At 34.8% G+C, this 19,478-nt stretch overlaps 2 protein-coding genes across 3 annotated transcripts; both read left to right on the forward strand.

Annotated features, from left to right (window-relative positions):
- Window positions 1–1,598: 1,598 nt before the first annotated feature.
- Window positions 1,599–13,074, forward strand: LOC145574175 (xanthine dehydrogenase 1-like). 2 transcript variants are annotated; one of them, XM_081631913.1, is made up of 14 exons: window positions 1,599–2,035; window positions 3,521–3,620; window positions 4,216–4,324; window positions 5,172–6,680; window positions 7,050–7,292; window positions 7,416–7,730; window positions 7,871–8,110; window positions 9,468–9,752; window positions 9,898–10,119; window positions 10,847–11,008; window positions 11,106–11,240; window positions 11,324–11,560; window positions 11,991–12,164; window positions 12,605–13,074. In XM_081631913.1, the coding sequence occupies exons 1-14, from the start codon at window positions 1,897–1,899 to the stop codon at window positions 12,845–12,847; spliced, it is 4,113 nt and encodes a 1,370-aa protein (XP_081488039.1). In that variant the 5' UTR covers window positions 1,599–1,896; the 3' UTR covers window positions 12,848–13,074. The 2 variants fall into 2 exon arrangements, with proteins under 2 accessions (XP_081488039.1, XP_081488040.1); XM_081631914.1 differs by lacking the exon at window positions 1,599–2,035 and having other exon boundaries at window positions 3,533–3,616.
- A 4,112-nt stretch (window positions 13,075–17,186) lies between these two features.
- Window positions 17,187–19,102, forward strand: LOC145577046 (uncharacterized). Its single transcript, XM_081634734.1, has 6 exons — window positions 17,187–17,210; window positions 17,673–18,104; window positions 18,243–18,392; window positions 18,465–18,788; window positions 18,920–18,935; window positions 19,038–19,102. Exons 1-6 carry the CDS (start codon window positions 17,187–17,189, stop codon window positions 19,100–19,102), a joined length of 1,011 nt encoding a protein of 336 aa, XP_081490860.1.
- The last annotated feature ends 376 nt before the right edge of the window (window positions 19,103–19,478 follow it).

The raw sequence follows: 19,478 nt of genomic DNA on the forward strand, positions 1-19,478 counted from the left end.
ATTTTGGCTGTAAAACATTTGTGCTCATTTGTTCTAGCAGTATATGATGTTACCACTACACGCCCCGTGGAAGCCTATAATCAATACAAGAGGCGTGTACGGAAACTAATAAATAGGATGCTTAAAGGCAAATTGGATGGTTCCACCCACCCAATTGGACTCCCCGAGGGTATTAGGGTCTATAGGTAGCTTCTTGGCAATTTTTGTTTTCGGGTCCAAAAAAGTCAAAAATTGGCAAAATTGAAGGCTATAATACACGCTTTTTGGCCAATTTCGGAGGTTTCGGGACCCGGTGTCGAAAAGTCTCGAGATACCAGGGGATACATCCCAGGGTCATATAATGTCGTTTGGAACCATATATGATCATTATATGTTGCCATAAATGTCCGTGGTAACCTCGAGTTTATGAAATCAGTACAAGTTGTAAACGGGTAAATTGATAGTTTGAAGGTATATTGGATGGTTTTACCCACCCAAATGGAATCTCGGGGTGTATTAGGGTCCATGGGAAGCATCTCGACAATTTTTGTTTTCGGGTCTAAAAAAGTGAAAAATTGTCCAAAATTGAAGGCTATAATACACGATTTCGGGTCATTTTTTGACATTTTTTCAAAAACTGAACTAAATACGTGGGGTGACTCTCGGGGTCATATAAGGTGGTTTGAAACCATATCACACCTATAAAAATGTCTATAAAGTACCAAGAATGAGTTATGTTTCTATTTTGAAATTTTGGAATATAATGAAATGTTGTATTTGTCTAAAATATATTTTTTAAAATGTTAATTTATTAAAAAATTTACTCAAATTATATTAAATATGTACATAATGTGCATTGAAAACCATGAAGATCAAAATATATATTACTATAGAAAAGAGAAGGATGTATTATTAATTTATTATTAATAGAACTTTTTCAAACATTTTATACTCCGTATAAGATACATATTACATTTAGTAGATTTATTTGACGCTCTTTACAAATAAATACAAGTTTATCTTCTAAATAATAAGTGACAAAATAGTAAAAAATTAATCACTTTTTTTTTTAATAGGTCTAGCTAATATATTTATAGACATGTCATACTATGTAATTCGTACTAACTACACATTTTTATTTTTTGTTAATTTATTTGTAGTTTTGTCTTTTAACCCATTTTTTTTAGGGATTATTTAATAACTAATGGATGTTTAGCAATAGCGATAACGCCGATAAGGATAATGAGGATAAGAAGGTAGGATAAGGATGGAGGAAGGGAATTAAATTATGTTAGCTATTGTTTGCCTTTTTGGAATGATTTGGGAAGTAAATTGGGATGAGTAATAAAATTACTTAACTATTGTTACTAATCTTTCCATTTTAGTCCCAAATCTTATACTTGCCCCTTGTTCTTTTTATTTTTTTTTTAACGGAAAATCGAGAAGCAATTTATTCAATGAGGCCAAATCAGCTATTATAAAAAGGATATTTAAATAGATGGATAACTCCATTTTTTATTCATGGGATATAATAATTCCCATTAAACAACAGATACAATCATACAATGCATTATTAATTCCTATCCCACTATTTATTCTTACAAAGAGTTGTTTCTTGTTAAAAAAAAAAAAAAAAAAAAAAAAGAAAAAAAAAAAAGAAAACAAAAGTACGATTTACGAAGTATGAATTAACTAATTCCGTGTTCATTTTTTTTTCTTCAACATCCGATCTCATCAAATTTCATCACTATCTTTTTATTTGGTCGAAACTATACTAGAAATTCTCAATTCACTTACTCTTTGTTCATCCAATTTTGTCCATTTCTTTCTAAATTTAATTTATTTCTTTTTAATTTTGGAGATTTGATTAATCTACTAGTGGTAGAATATTCACAGTGATATTCGAAAAGAAAAAAGATGGGATCTTTGATGAGTGAAGAAAAAGTTGGAATAATTGAAGAAAAAGAATCATATGAAGCTATAGTTTACATCAATGGTGTTCGTAAAGTTCTTTCTGATGGTTTAGCTCACTTGACTCTTCTTGAGTATCTCAGAGGTATGATAATACTAATTTTTATTTTCTAATTTTGTTTTCAATTTGTTATTTTAATTGTTTATTTTGAATATATTAAGTTGAAATTTGGATTAAATTCTGTATTTTGTAAAGTTTGTGATCAAGAGTTATGCTGTTATTAGTTGTTACGGTGCTTTGTTATTGAGGAATGATGTTTGACTTTTGATGAATTTTTATGGGAAATCATAGAATTGTATGATTGTTACAGTAAAATTAAGGAATTTAGCTAAATGATAGGCCCTTACTCCCTGGTTTCCAAAATTTGTGTCGGTTTCGGGTTTCGAGGTTGAATTTTGATCAAGTTATCCTCAAATTTGAAAGGTGTAGATGATAATTGTAGAATTATGTTACTTTAACTGTATCATGAAATGAAATTAAAGTGGTTTTGCTTTAGAAGGTTTTGATTTAGGTGTGTTGGAGAAAATGATTAAGAAAAAGAATCAACTTTACCCTTTTAGCCAAAAGAAATTTAGCTTTTCCCTTTTTCTCTAAAGAGGGACAATCCAATAAAATTATGTTTTTTTATTTTTATTTTTATTTTTTATTTTTTAAATAAAATAAAATAAAAAGATCTATTTGATCAATTATGAGCCCAAAAACCCATCCATTTTCTTTATTGCAACTTTTTGATCACATAGATTAAGACCTTCAATTGAATAAAGTAAAATATCCTGCAAGTGAGGTTTGTTATGAGTTTATGACATGAAGGCAATATAGAGTAATTGGTTTATTGCAATTTTCTTGTTAAGATTCTTGTCTTGCAATTTACTCGGTTTCATTTTGCATAGTAGGACTTTCTCTAATGTATCAAATACCAACCATTTTTTTTAAGCAAGCCACCACCCCAATACCCTAGTGAAGAGATGGACATATTTTGGCACTCGATATATTGTGCAAATGAATATTATACTCTGATTACTTCATGGAAAGTTGACAATGTATCCATCTACTATGTTGAGTTTCTTTCTCATCCGTATGATTTTTTCCTTCACCCCTTATCATACAATGAAGAAAACAAACGTAGGATGGGCGACTGTAAGCCTACCTAGTAATTTGTTATGCGTAGTTTGATGCATTGAGAATGCAACTGAAATCAAGCTTAGAGCCTTAGATAGAGGAGCAATCTGTTTTTCTTATCTCTTATGGCAGTGGAAAGGGGAGGAGAAGCAGGGAAAGAGACTGTGTGAGGGAGAGGTGAATCAAGGGAAGAGAAAGAGAAAGGAGCTTTGAAAACCAAGATGAAATAAGGAGGATTGCCTATATCCGATGACAAAATAGGCCCAAAGGATCTCTGTTGTTCAATTTCATACAGTCATGAAATAACACCTTCAAAGTGGCTGAGGGATTTTTTAATTTCTTTATTTACCAATCTTGTGATTTGGCTTTAAATATTATGTAGTATTATTTTTCTGTTGCTATTTGCTTTGTTGTTGATTAATGATGCTGTGATAAATGCTTTTGGTGCAGATCTTGGCCTAACTGGGACAAAATTAGGTTGTGGTGAAGGAGGTTGTGGTGCTTGTACGGTTATGGTCTCCTACTTTGATCAGCTGCACAAGAAATGTGTGTGAGTCTCTGTAAAACAAAATTATCTGCTTCTTTGCTCCTAACTTAAATTAATTATAAGAAACTATTCTGTCATACAAAGTTCTATAAGGTTAACTAACTTGTGTGAAAAGCAGTTTGGAATATGTGTGTTATTAAATCACACTATGAAGTCTGCTGTGACTGACAGACCATCATATTATCGCTATAGCTGTTATAATATGTTATTATTGTTATGTTGCATCTTAGTACTTTTCTATTATACCTTTAAGATGATTTAAATTTCATATCTAGTATAACATATGATTATGCTCCAAAAATAATGAATTAGATTATTTTTATATGTTTTATAATCTTTTTCTACTGTGAGTAACCTTAGAAGAATGGCGTAGTTTCATCTTTAGAATTTTGACATGTCCTTTGTCTGCTTAATTTTTATACCATTCTGATAGTAGTTACGTCTGTTTGATATTTGGCATAGCTGCACTTTGTTCTAGCAGGATTATGACATCACTCCATGTGGGTCGAGCATCTTTTTTTCATAATTGTTGCATCTATAATGGTTGACAAACCAAATTAAAGAGATTGTTTCAATTTCTTATTTTTTCCTCTAACAGGCACCATGCAGTTAATGCATGTTTGGCTCCACTGTACTCTGTAGAAGGAATGCATGTAATCACAGTGGAAGGCATTGGAAATCGTAAACTTGGCTTACATCCAGTGCAGGTTCAATTCTTTCCATTTTATATGATTTCATCTAAATAGGAGCATACTTCGTACATCATTATAAGTGCCCCAGAGCTTTTTCAGATGCTGAAATGTTTTGCAAGTTCTCCATTGAAAAAACTCGAGGAAAGGATACTTAAAAATGAAGGATTTAGCATATCGTTACTCACGGCTAACTTCCTATCCTATTCTATATTAGATAAAACCTATAGTTAAGAAGATGCGGAGTTGATTTGCCTGATAGACTACTCCCCCATCCCAAATTTCAATTTTCGTAAAGATAGACAAACTTTTCTAAAAAAAAAACCAATTTTAACCGGGTGTTGTTCTTTTTTTTTTTTTTAATTGAGAATTTACTCTGTACATGAATATATTTCTGGTTGGGTGATTGTGAGAAATAGGCAAGGCAGGGGAAATCAAAATCTATTCCCTCTAGCATTGTTGGTCGATACTTACAAATAAACTCCGCATGAGTCTGTAAAATTCTAGGGTTTGTTCTATTAACCTTATTTTTACTTATTTGAACTTATCTTATCTAAACTTATTTGAACATATCAAAACTTATTTGACATTTTTAGAACTTAATTTAGTTGTAAACTGAACTTAGGCAGCCTTTATTAACCCTTATCAAATCTTATTAGAACTTATTTACCCTAAACTTATCTCATTTGAACTTTCCTGAAGTTAGTGAAAATGAGGTGAGCAAACAGGCCCTTAGTGTTATTTTTTCGGCTTTTGTTTATCTGAAATTCCTTCGTTGACAGGATAGCACTTTCCTGACTAATTTTAATGAGGAAAAGGAACTGTTTTGCAACTTTTCTGTTATTTATTTATGTTATCTTTGCAGGAATCATTGGCAAGCTCACATGGCTCCCAGTGTGGATTTTGTACTCCTGGATTTGTCATGTCCATGTATGCTTTATTAAGATCCTGTCAAACTCCTCCAACTGAGCAGCAAATTGAAGAAAGTCTGGCAGGGAATTTGTGCCGTTGCACAGGTTATAGGCCAATTATTGATGCCTTCAGAGTTTTTGCTAAAACCGATGACAAGATATACACTGGTGCTACCTTGGCAGATCATCAAGGCAATGAGTTCATATGTCCATCTACTGGTAAACCCTGTTCTTGTGGCCTAAAATCTGATAGCAACTCTGAAAATATGAAGGAAAGTGGGACTTGCAATGAAAGGTACAAACAACTATCTTATAGTGATGTCGATGGTAGCAAATACAATGATAGAGAGCTTATTTTTCCTCCTGAGCTGTTGCTAAGGAGACCTGCCTTTTTAAGCTTGAGCGGTTTTGGTGGGCTTAAGTGGTATAAACCTGTGTCACTTCAACATGTTCTAGAGTTAAAAGCCAAATATCCAGAGGCAAAGTTGGTAAATGGTAACACTGAGGTTGGAATTGAAATGAGGCTGAAGAGAATGCAGTATAAAGTTCTTGTGTCAGTTGCACAGGTGCCTGAGTTAAACATCTTACACGTGAAAGCTAACGGATTGGAGATAGGGGCTGCTGTGAAACTGTCTGAGCTTCTGAGTGTTCTTAGAAGAGTTTCTTTAGAGCGTGCTGCTCATGAAATTTCATCTTGTAATGCTTTTATTGAGCAAATAAAATGGTTTGCTGGAACTCAGATAAGAAATGTTGCCTCTGTTGGTGGAAATATCTGCACAGCTAGTCCAATATCAGACTTGAATCCTCTTTGGATGGCTACCGGAGCAAAGTTTCACATTATTAATAGCAAGGGAAACATCAGAACAATTTTGGCAGAGAACTTTTTCTTGGGGTATCGTAAGATTGATTTGTCAAGTGATGAGATTTTACTATCAATTCATTTACCATGGACAAGGCCTTATGAGTTTGTGAAAGAGTTTAAGCAAGCTCATCGTAAAGATGATGATATTGCATTAGTGAATGCCGGGATGCGTGTTCACCTTGAGAAGAAGAACGAAGATTGGGTTGTTTCAGATGCATCAATTGTATATGGAGGGGTTGCTGCTGTTTCTTTTTTTGCGTCAAAAACAAAAGATTTTCTCATAGGAAAGAGTTGGAACAAGGAGTTGCTAGATGGGGCCTTAAAAGTCTTGGAGGAGGACGTATTACTTAAGGAAGATGCACCAGGTGGGATGGTGGAGTTCAGAAAATCTTTGACATTAAGTTTTTTCTTCAAATATTTTTTGTGGGTATCTCGAGAATTAGATGTAAAGACAACTTTGACCGAGAGTGTACCTCCATCATATCTGTCAGCAATACAGCCATCCCATAAGCCACCTGTGATTGGGAGTCAGGACTATGAGATTGTCAAACATGGGACAGCTGTAGGATCTCCCGAGATGCATCTATCTGCAACACTTCAGGTGTGCAACAATAATTTTGGGAATATCCCTTCACAGAGATTTATTTGCTTTTTAAAATATTTCTATTTTGATGTGTGGGTGTGTGGGGCTTTTGGTTGGGAGTGGGGGGGGGGGGGGGGGTAAGGAGCAGGGTTGTGGTTAATGCACTAAAACGTTTTTTTATTTATTTATTTATTTATTTATTTATTACAACTGGTTGTTCATTATAAAGTTAAAGGCTGAAGTTGGCATCATTAATGTAATATAATTTTAAATGTGAAGTACTTGCTAATTTTGAATGGTTATTCTATTTGTTCAATCATGTGATCAAGCTAGATTTTATACATTATACTTAGCGTTCTTACTATATTATTCTGTCACTCTTTTTAGGTGACAGGCGAGGCAGAATATGCTGATGATATAGCAATGCCACCTAATGGTTTACACGCTGCATTGATCCTGAGTAGAAAGCCTCATGCCCACATAGTCTCAATTGATGATTCAGGTGCAAAGTCTTTACCTGGCTTTGAAGGCATATTTTATGCCAAAGATGTCCCTGGGGATAATTTTATTGGGCCTGTGGTCGCTGATGAGGAGCTCTTTGCTTCAGAATTGGTAACTTGTGTGGGCCAGGTAAACTCCAATCTTACAGAACTTTTGAGTTCATTTCATCGGTTATTAGCTCATCCAAAAGAATTTGATACCTTTTTTGAATCTTATTTAGGCATCTTTTGACTAGTGTCTGTGAATTTACAGGTGATTGGCATAGTTGTTGCTGATACCCATGAAAATGCAAAATTAGCAGCAAGAAGCGTGCATGTGGAGTACGAAGAGCTGCCTCCTATATTATCTATAGAAGATGCAATTAAATCTAAAAGTTTTCATCCTGGCTCTGAGAGGCAATTCAAGAAAGGTGATGTTGATCTCTGTTTTCAGTCAGGTGAGTGCGACAGGATCATAGAAGGTGAAGTACAAGTAGGTGGTCAGGAACATTTCTACTTAGAATCAATGAGCAGTTTAGTGTGGACCATGGACAGTGGTAATGAGGTCCATATGATCTCATCTACTCAGGTATGTATCATACTTAAGTTGCTAGTTTCTCCTATGCCCTATCAATAAATTTTTAAATGTTTAATTTATAAATGTCTTCTGCATGAAATTTTTCTTTATTTTTTTGTTAATTAATTCGCATTATAACAATCCCTCTGCAGGCACCTCAGAAGCACCAGAAGTATGTCAGTCATGTACTCGGTCTTCCTATGTCAAAAGTAGTTTGCAAAACGAAGAGAATTGGTGGTGGATTTGGTGGCAAGGAGACAAGATCAGCTTTTATTGCTGCTGCAGCTTCTGTTCCATGTTATCTGTTAAACCGTCATGTAAAACTCACCTTAGACCGAGATGTAGACATGATGATAACTGGACAGCGTCACAGCTTTCTTGGAAAGTATAAGGTACAGTTTAGTTTCTCTAGTTGGCTAATACAACTATTTTGTTAAGCTGTGATTGACATGCATGTTGGAGACTTGGAGTATGTTGTAAACTTAAACAATGCTTAAAAAGCCTCACACGTTAGATTATTCTTTCACCAAACAGCATCTTCATTCCAAATGAAAAGCTCCAACAAACTTTTACGCTGTTTGTGTCTAATCAAAGATAATTCTAAATTTGGTTTTTGAAATGGACTGAAAGGAGAAGAGGAGGGAATTAAATGGATTATGGTGTTTTAAAATGTCAAGATCAAAGTAGTAGCCACCAGAATCTCAGATTAGTGATCAAGAATATTTGCAACCTGTAAAAATTGCATTAATAAATTACCTCCATACTTTTCCAATGATGATTAAATTATCAAGTTTTTAGGTGCTGATTTTTGCTTCATGCCAATGAGGCAATGATTTTTGCTCATAACTTATGCATAGCAATGGTAGGACTATGGTATGGGTTATGTAGTATGTACTATGACAGCCAATTTAGCAGCAGGTAATAAATTGCAGTAATGGAAATCAATTTTAAGTGTAATTTAGTATGGAAAACAACCTACATGGGATCACAATCTCATCCCATTACCATTACCATTCATTACCACTTGGGAAGTGATATTAGGTGAGAATGGAAATTTATGAAGAAAAATAAAAAATTTGGGGGTCATCTTGAGTGATCTTAGGAATGAACATTGACTTTCTTTCTGAATTTACATACAAATCCATTCCCATTACCATTGTTTATAACTATTACCAAATGGGCCATTAAGATAAAGGAAGCATTGGACCACAACATAATGTACTATAAGAAACAAGATAGGCACACCACAAAATTAAGGGGAATATCCCTTTCACAAGTAAGTGGAAATTTTTTCTTTCAAAAAAAAAATAAAATAAAAAATAAATAAATAAATAAGTGGAAATTTCACAGTATGGGACAATATTACACTAACCATAGAGAGAAACACCATGAGAAATCTATGGGATCAGACTCTAAATTTTACAAACTTCACAATAAGGGGTATTATGATGTGCGTGTGTGTGTGTGCGTGTTTTTTTTTTTTTTTTTTTTTTTTTTTTTGCATCTCAGTTAATCAACCATCTGCCATTGGTATGTGATTTAATTGATTTCAAGTGAAAAGTTGTCTTGCTTTCAGTCAAATATGGATGATTTTGAAACCCTAGCATCCTTGTCTCACTCAGTTTTGTGTGTGTGTGTGTGTGTGTGTAGATTGACAGTTCTTTATGAAGATAGCCTATCTATGAATTTGTTTCACGGATCCTGGTATTAAACGTTTTAACTTAATTGATGTAATATATCACTGAGCAGGTAGGATTTACAAATGAGGGGAAGGTTCTTGCTCTGGACCTTGAGATTTATAACAATGCTGGAAATTCACATGATCTCTCTCTTCCTGTCCTTGAACGTGCCATGTTTCATTCGGACAATGTTTATGAGATACCTAATGTTCAGATTAATGGAAATGTTTGCTTCACTAATTTTCCAAGCAACACTGCGTTTCGTGGATTTGGTGGCCCTCAAGGGATGCTTATTGCTGAAAATTGGATCCAGAGGATAGCCATGGAGCTCAAGAAGAGCCCAGAGGAGATCAGGGTAAGACTAACTGCTGTATATGTTTTTATTGTGTGAGGCACTGAGGCTTTGCTTACAAAATATCATCAGTTTTGATGAAATCAACATTTTGTTTGTGAATATACTTGTTGAGTTCTAAATAATTCTCAAAGTTGTGCTGTCTTAGGAAATAAATTTCCAAAGTGAAGGATCAATATTGCATTATGGCCAAGTTCTTGAGCATTTCACATTGCGTGAGCTGTGGAATCAACTCAAATCATCATGCAACTTTCCAAAGGCACGTGCAGAGGTTGACGAGTTTAATGTTCAAAATCGATGGATAAAACGTGGAATTGCTATGATTCCCACTAAATTTGGCATCTCATTTACAACCAAATTTATGAATCAGGTAACCTATAATGCAATAGACATTGTGAATTGCCTAACAGTTTTTATACTTGACTACTTGAGAAGCTAATACTTCCTTGGTTTTGGGATGAAACCCTGTTAGGCTTATAAGTGGTTCAACTCTCCTCCACTTAGTGGGCATGACCAGGTCCCTTTTTTAAAAAATGTCAACACAATTTATTTTTTCGCTCCTGTCGTCTACATTAACCTTAATCAGACCCAGGCATGATGATGATTTTTCTCGTGGGAAGGGCAATATTGGGTACTTCCATGAATTTTGAGGCTTTAACCTGGTTGTATTGAATTCATACCAATGTCAATTGTATGTGGAAATGATTTATTATTCTATTTGAATTCGGTTCTGTGAAATTGGATTTGAATCTTTGGTAGAAAGATCATGCATGACATTTTTCTCCTTGATGTGAGCCTGCAAAGTATCCATTCCTGTGTGCATTTTCTATCATTGTTGACTCTACATGTTATCAATTTACCATACACATGCAAGTTAAGGTGACAAGCTTCCCTCCGTTCAATAAAGATTGCCTCCTATAGACTTTTGAGGTTTGATTTACATTGGCCAATAATGTATCAACATGCAGTGTGATTTACAATGTACAGAGGATATTTTTTTTAAAGATTGGCATGTCTATAAAGTGAGTAGGGACTAGGGAGAGGTGTTTCATCTCTTGTTCTTCACTGTTCTTATGTATTGATTGCAATGAATGCAGGCAGGTGCCCTTGTCCAAGTTTATACTGACGGCACTGTACTAGTTACTCATGGTGGTGTTGAGATGGGTCAAGGCTTACATACAAAAGTAGCCCAAATTGCTGCTTCTGCTTTTGACATTCCTCTTAGCTCCATATTCATATCCGAAACTAGTACAGACAAGGTAACAAGCAGCAGAAGATGTCAAATTCGCATACATAAATATTTTACTGTAGAATCTACAGGCACTTACTTCTGCTGTTTTTGTTTGCGGCCAACAGGTTCCAAATTCATCACCAACTGCAGCATCAGCAAGTTCTGATATGTATGGTGCTGCAGTTCTAGATGCTTGTGAGCAAATAAAAGCAAGGATGGAGCCTATTGCTTCAAAACAGAACTTTTTTTCATTTGCCGAGGTAGTGTGTCTAGATAATAACGTACTTTTTCCGAAAAAATTTCCTTTTCCTCTAGGAAATGATGACCACTTCGTTTCTTTCAGTTGGCACATGCATGCTATTTGGAGAGAATAGACCTATCTGCTCATGGTTTCCATGCTACTCCTGATATCGGCTTTGATTGGAAAACTTTCAAGGGAAAACCTTTCAGTTATTTCACGTATGGTGCTGCTTTTGCTGAGGTTGAAATCGACACATTAACTGGAGATTTCCATACAAGAGTTGCAAACATCTTTCTTGATCTTGGACATTCTCTCAATCCGGCCATTGATGTTGGTCAGGTACTTTCCACTGCAGAATTCTCCATCTTAGCTGCTTGGGCTTAATGAATTAGATAGAAGAATGGTTGGAAAATATTGGTAGAAGTTGCATTGTTTGGTTTGGTTTTAACCTATTCAAAATTGGTGTTTGCTTAAAACCTTTATATTTTATCTTCTGTATTTACTTTGAAGTATAGTAAGTAGTGAGTCGTGTCCTTGTTTTAATAAAAAATAAAATGGGGCAAATGTCAGGAGCAATGTTGTTATATGATTGACTGCAGTTGTTTATTAGTTTTGTTTTACTGTCCGTGTCTTCATGATACTATTGACTCTTATCGCTTGATTGTATAGAGCTCAGGATAGTCTCACATTAATCACAGAAAATCAATGCTGAACTTTACTGAATGTATATCCTGCATATTCATTTTTGTACAACCCATGTTTATTGCAGATTGAAGGGGCATTCGTACAGGGGCTGGGTTGGGTTGCTTTAGAGGAGCTCAAGTGGGGAGATGCAGCTCATAAGTGGATACCTCCTGGCTTCCTTTACACATGTGGACCTGGAAATTATAAAATTCCATCCCTGAATGATGTTCCCTCAAAATTCAGCGTCTCTCTTTTGAAGGTTTGTACACCTGTCGTTTTCAGTTATAGTGTTAGATGCTTCTATATACATCCCAATTTGTGAGTTATAGAGTTGGATCTGTAGTAGTCTAAAATCATCTGTTTGATTGAGTATGCTGCCAATAAATCCTTTCCAGTTATTACGTACTCTGTAGTATGGGCCTCACTGCCTCTAAACTCCGGAAGGGCATGGCTGTAAGAAGGAAGCTCAAGCTTGATGCTGATGGTTAAAAATTTGTCTTTTTTATATCGTTATGAAACTTTGTCTCTAGATGAGAAGCATATACATGGCCAAAGTAAAAGTGATCCTATATGGATATTGCTTGTATTCCTTGTGTTATTGTTTTAAGTTGTCCTTAAGTGTGACTATAAATTAGATTCTGCTATCTGCAAACTGCGAGTCAAATATGCTATAACATGCTACTTTTTGCTGTTATGCAGGGATCTCCAAATGTTAAAGCTATACATTCCTCAAAAGCTGTTGGCGAACCTCCATTCTTCCTTGCTTCTGCTGTCTTATTTGCTATCAAGGATGCAATCACAGCTGCTAGAACAGAAGCAGGCTACAGTGGGTGGTTTCCTCTGGACAATCCTGCTACACCTGAGAGAATCCGCATGGCTTGTACAGATGAAATCACCTCAAGATTTGTTGATTCAAAATTCCGTCCTAAACTCAGTATCTAAGCGCTTAATAAGCCGTGTATGGTACTCAATTAGTTGCTTTTGGCATGTACACAAATCTGTTGGAAGAATATATATAAATATGTAGATTAATACATATAGTCTATGTAATCTATTAAGCTCTATTTTAATTATATACCATATCTGACAGACCTTCAATTAACACTGATTATTTATTTATTCATTCATTTATTTATTTATAGAAGAACATTGACATATAATCAGCTCAAGACTGATGTTTACATACAACCAGGTAGAAAGGAAGATAACCTTGCTAAAGTTTATCCTAAACAAAATGTAAACTACATTAGTCTGCTTACAACTAGTAGTAACAGCAAACACAAATAAAGATAAGCACAAGTCTGAAGTGTGGTTATCATCCCAAGCACTCGAAGGCAGCAGCGAAAGCAGATCAGTTCCTTTCGCAGTCTGTTTCAAAGGCATCACGAGCACAAGGGGGAATGAAGTAGTGAAACTTGATGTCATCATCAGTCAACTGTAAACCAAACTTAGCCAAATTGTAAGCAACAGCGTTGGCAGCTCTTTTGGCTCGAAGAATGATAACTATCCAATCTTTCTTAAGCAAATCCACAATGTCTTGGATAATCATGCCCAGCTCATGGTTAAGGTAATCTTCATGATATTGGATCATTGTTTTCAATTCATCAGCTTCAGTTTCCAGCTCAAGACGCCGGATATTAAACTTCTTAGCAGTAATCAGGCCCTCTCTTATTGTAAGAAGCTCTGCAGCTTCAGGAGAAACAGAGTAAAACTTCATAGAGAAACCTGCAAGCCAAGACCCATCATCATTTCGAATAACACCACCTCCACCAATCAGGTTAGAACCCTTCAAGCTCCAAGCAGTGTTGAGTTTCTTGTTCCCCCTATTTGGCAGGGACCATTTCACATTCTGACCTCTATCTTTGCTAGCAGCAATCGAAACTCCATTTTCAGTCTGCAAAATTTTGTTATTGAAGTAAAGATCAGCATTGAATTTTGCAAATAAATGCACAACTCTTATCATATACTTCATTAGTTGCTTTTGGCATGTACACAAATCTGTTGGAAGAATATATAAATATGTAGATTAATACAATTTAATCTATGTAATCTTTTAAGCTCTTTTTTTATTTAGATACCATATCTGACAGACACCCTCAATTAACACTGATTATTTATTTGTTCATTTATTTATTTATAGAAGCACATTGACATTTAGTTGTTGCTTGCTCATGTGAGCTCGCATTCTCTAGGATCTTTAGGCGGAGGTTGGCCGTTTTACATCTTCCTCAGCTGATGCATGCAACACTGCACTAGCTTAACTAAATAGCTATCTGATAGTGATACCGATCAGCAGTAGAGAATGCAACAGTCATGATCGATAATCAGAATCTGACATAATCCTGAATCTCTGATCTCAAAGTGGTATAGCATTCATTAGATATAGGCCATACAGCAATGAAACATTACAGTTGAACAAAGATAAAGTTAACAAGGCAAACTTTGTTACACGAAGTATATACTTTTATCAGTTTTATTTATACCATGAATTCAAGATATTGCCCTCAACTAAGCAATAACAGAAAGAATGTTAACAGGCTTATTCTACTACATACTAAAGACAGTTATCAGCTAACATAGTCTAAGTTTATACTATACCATCTCTAAACTCTTACTAAGACACTTATCAACAGCTTTTAGCTAGCCTCATTATTCTACTACATACTATAGACAGTTATCAAGTAACAAAGACGAACATAGCTCTAAAACTTGTACCAAAGGTAAGGTTTCTCTACAGGTATATATGTAACTCTTCCATATATGATCCCCAGCTTAAGTCTCCACGTTCAACCATGATTTGATTTCGAGTAAAATAATGCAGTCATTGTACCTACTTCTCCAATTCAGTGGCTTTACCAGAAGCGGAATCAGCAGCAATCAAAGACACACTCTCAGATGGATCTGACATGTCTGCTAGCACTTTAGCACAGAGTACTGCACGCTTTTCGACTTCAACGATCTTGGAAACGGCTTCAACGATCTTGGTTTTGTGAATCACCGTGAACAGTTCTTGGTTGCTTTCCTTTTTACAAATCTTTGCCAAGGCAGTAACTATAACGAAGGCAACCCTTAGTACACTCACGTTTGGAAACCTCAAAAAGTTGTATAGAGTGGAGAAAACTTCTTCACCCCAAAGCTTTGATTCATAAGCATCTACAATTGCCTCTGCCACCATGTCCGCTGGTTTATCAACATCAGCTGCCTGATCAAAAATGAACATCACATGCCACATTCCGCGTTGCAGGGTCGGCTGAAAATTCTCTGCTAACCTATATTTATCAGTGAAACCACAGACATCAAACTCCGATTCTATCACATGTTTATAGAGAATTTCCAGCAAGACATGTAAATCTGTCTTTTTACACTTCCTGTAGCATTGCATGCATAACATCACTAATATCCCTGAGAACCCTCCATGTGTTTCGAGCGCACGACCGAGTTTTTCAATGTTCTTCGATCGGAAAGCTTTTGTGTAAGCAGTATAAACATCAAGAGCGTCCATATTCATAAAAAAGTGATCAGCACCGGCCCAACTTTCTGTTAAAAAAAAATTTTAAAAAAAAAATCAGAAATAAATAGCTCATATTTCTATATAAAAAATTCAATAGAAATATATACTGTAGTTATATATATAAAATGATGATTCATGATTGCATATAACAGATTAAAACATACAGTATATGATTTGTAACTAAGTTTGCAATATGATTTTAACCTTACACGAAATATAGCATCTCAGCTCTCAAGATAACAACCTTTACTCATAAAATTTCATGCATGAAACTAATTACGATCTGATTTCTTCATAGTCAATTAATTAATTGATAAAAAATAACATCAACCGTTGATTAATCCCTCTATTTTCTCAAGAAAACTCTTAAGTATAATAATCTTGAAACTATTAATCGCTAATGCCGGAAAATTACGAATGCAACTAATACAAATATAGCACAACACAAAATATAGTCGTAAATTGAGTGACCATAAAATTCACACACCATAATTTCATCAATTGAATCCAATCAAGAATTTTCTGTTTTCCTCAAGAACTAACACTAGGTTATTTATTCAATTCGATCCTAGCTCTCAACATAACAACAATTCATCAATGCTTACCCGTGCAAAAAATTTTGTGTACTGTTAAATTAATTACGATATGATTTCTTCAGAGTCAATCAATTGATAATTATAACACCAACCGTTTTCTCAAGAAAATTCAACTCAAACATAATATAATCTTGATACAATTAAGCATTGGACATGTAACTAGTACAACTATACCACAACACAATATATAGTCGTAAATTGAGTAATCCTCAAGAATTATAAAATTAACACAACATAATTTCATCAAGTGAATTTGACATAATTCAATAATGAATTTACTGTTATTTATTCAATTTAGATTAACTGGAAAAGAAATTTAGAAAATCGTTTGAAAACTTACGATGAGCAATCGTCTCAATTGTCGGCCATTTTTCCAAGAGAAATTCATCAAATGCTTCATCATAATCACGGAATCCAATCTGATCTTCCGCCATTGGTGCTTTTCCTTGAGAAGAATCAGCCTCCTCTGTTTTCTGATCAACCGCCATTTCAGCTTTTTCGTCGGAGATTATCTTCTTATCCTCCATTACAGCGTTTTATTCAGAGGTTTCCTGTTTCTTCACTGTTTCTTGAGTAATTGTCGAATTCTCCTCCGTTTTCGCAACTTTTTCTGGTCTGTTTTCCTCCATTGCTGATTAACTGGTTTTAGAGAGAGAAGTTGAGTTGCTGGTTTTAGAGAGAGAAGTTGAGCGAATTTGATTAACTGATTTCAGAAAGAGAGAAGTGAGAGGATTTGAGTTGATTTTAGAGAGAGAAGTTGAAGGTGAGAGAGAATGAAGTAGAATATTTATAGAGAGATATGGAGGCATAACAAATTGTAACGAACTCTGTTTTCATTTACTCCAAATTAGTTTGAAATCTTTAACAACTTAGACAGAGAGAGAATGAGCGCGCGTCTTTTAAATTTTCAGGAGTTTTTTGTTTTGTCCACATTATTTTGGGCTTTTGCATAATTATTTTCTGAGTGAGTTAGGGGTGTGCTTATGATGCTAGTCCACTAGTCGGGTCGTGTATGGGTATGTATGTAGTAGCTCAACTTCACTCGTTAAAGTTTCAAGTCAAAGTTTAATCGAGTTAATTTTGATCGTAGTTGACTAAGTCAATCTTGGATAGTCATGTAGCTTATAATTTGTCACGTCTAAGTAAAAGTGTAGGAGTCCTTAAAAAGTGTATAATGCCTTCTCTTTTTATTTGTCTTGTGAGTAATACATATATGATGATATGAGTATATATAAACTACACATTTATTAATTATTACTAAAAAAATTGTATTTAAATTTAAAAAATTATTTGAGTTTCACACGAGGTAACTTATAAACATTTCTAACAGACTCAAGCCTATAGCAATTTTTAATTAGGTCAAACATTGAAAAGCTACCCATATTTCAAAATCTACGCTCTTGTAGTTTTATTTCTACATCGAATATACCTTACTACTAACACGTCCCAAGACCCGACATCAAATCTTGTAAACGAGGCCCTTGAATTGGGAGTTCAATTCAAAGCTTTCTACATTGTCCATAAATTTGATTTCATTCACTTTATAGGTAAATCCTCATATTTTTCAGTTGATACACATCAGATAATAATGTAGTACTAGCTTACCTAATTAGCAATCCTGATCAGCAGTAAAGGGAAGAATGGTTACATAATTCGGCAGGATTTTCTGTTCAATAATCGGGTTACTACCCTGAAAACTATTCACTTGGAAGCATTAGTAGTCGAGGGAGATGTGGTTGAATATGTTTTGTCAAAATGTCTCAATCTTGATCGTCTAACCGTCAAGAATTGTGAATTTTACTTGTGTGGATCGGTAGGGATTTTACCTAAAACACAAGTTGTTGTTTCCTCCTCTAACCTGAAGCACTTAGAGTTATATGACTGCGACAACATTAAATCAATTCAGATTTCAGCTCCAAATCTCACTTGGTTTAAATTCTTCGGTGTTGAAACAAAAATACAATATACTAGTGTTCCGGCGCTTGTAAATGTAACCTTTGAGGGTGGATATTGGTATCACGAGCGCAAATTGAACGTCTTTTCAAACTTTTCTAATCAACTTGAGCAACTCTCTCTTTCCTGGTCTCTAAAGGTTAGTCGTCGGATGCTTAACTATTTTAATTATTACGTGTCGAAATCAGTTTCTTGTATATTGTATAGTATTTATATCTCTTATTTTCAACCATTTTAACCTTCTACCGGGTTTGGGTTGTTCCAACGTTGTATGTAGGAAACATCTCTTCCAACTAATTTTCCGAGTTTTCCTAATGTTAAGCAATTGGAGATATATGTAATGCTTTCAGAAGACGGAAAAGACAACCTTCTTGCTTTGGTCCCTTTCATTAAGGCATGCCCGGTGCTGCACACCTTAAATTTGAAGGTAAATTTTTTACTTTGACCTAAGAAATTAATTAATTAAATGCTTGAGATGTCATTTGATGTTGGTTTGCAGCTTTTTACCATTCGTAATCCATCAAGATCATCGGCGATGTCAGTACAAAATGATGTTCAAATTGAAACAATACGTACCCATAAGCACCTTGCTGTTGTAGAGTTGGCTCGTTTTTCAGGAACTGAATCAGAGGTGAATCTAGCACTTTTTCTGGCCGAGCATGCTCCCATGCTTAACAAGTTGATTTTTGATCCTTATCAACCCCAAATGGGCGGCTATACACACATGTATGTGGACTTTGCAAATTTTGTATTTGAAAATATCAGCTTTTGGAGAAGACAAGCAGAGGTACTTGCAAAGCGAATTCGAGGAGGTGTGGATGTGGTGATTTTATAATAAATAGGATTGTTTCCTTTTGAAATTAAAAAATTAAAATTATATTGTTTTAGGATTGTAAATTTTGATTTCTAAATTTATGTTTATTGTGGCTCTACTATGATTTTTTCGATTTGTAGATATATGTTTACACTTGTAAGACCCAACATCAAATCTTGTAAACAGGGTTTTTGGGGGTTCAATCCAAAGCTCTCTATATGAGATTATAATCCAGAAATTTGCATTCGTTCTCTCTAGGTAAATTCTCATCTTCCTCAGCTGATGCATATCAGATTGATAATAGCAATCCTGGTCAACAGTAGAGCATACAAAAGTTAAGATCTATAATCATGAATCTCACAAATAAAGCGGTATATACCATTCATTAGGTACATCAATGCAACATTATACTTGAGCAAACAGCTAATAACAGAAACTATATACTGTATACTTTTATACCATGAATTTGAACCTAAACAAAGCAATAACAGCTAGAAAGAATTAATGTTTCTTAGCAGGCTGACTATATCATCAGCAAACATGTCCTAAGGTTATACTTACTCTTACTATACAGTTAACATCTATCAGCTAGCTTATTCTCTACAGCAGGTATATACGTGATTCATTCATCAGACGACGAACTGTCTAATGGCTTGGGCATATCATCAAGGGCATCAACACAGGCTGTTACACGCATCA

Source organism: Chenopodium album, chromosome 13 (assembly GCF_948465745.1).
Source record: "Chenopodium album chromosome 13, dcCheAlbu1.1, whole genome shotgun sequence".
In the NCBI taxonomy this organism is placed as follows: Eukaryota; Viridiplantae; Streptophyta; class Magnoliopsida; order Caryophyllales; family Amaranthaceae; genus Chenopodium; species Chenopodium album.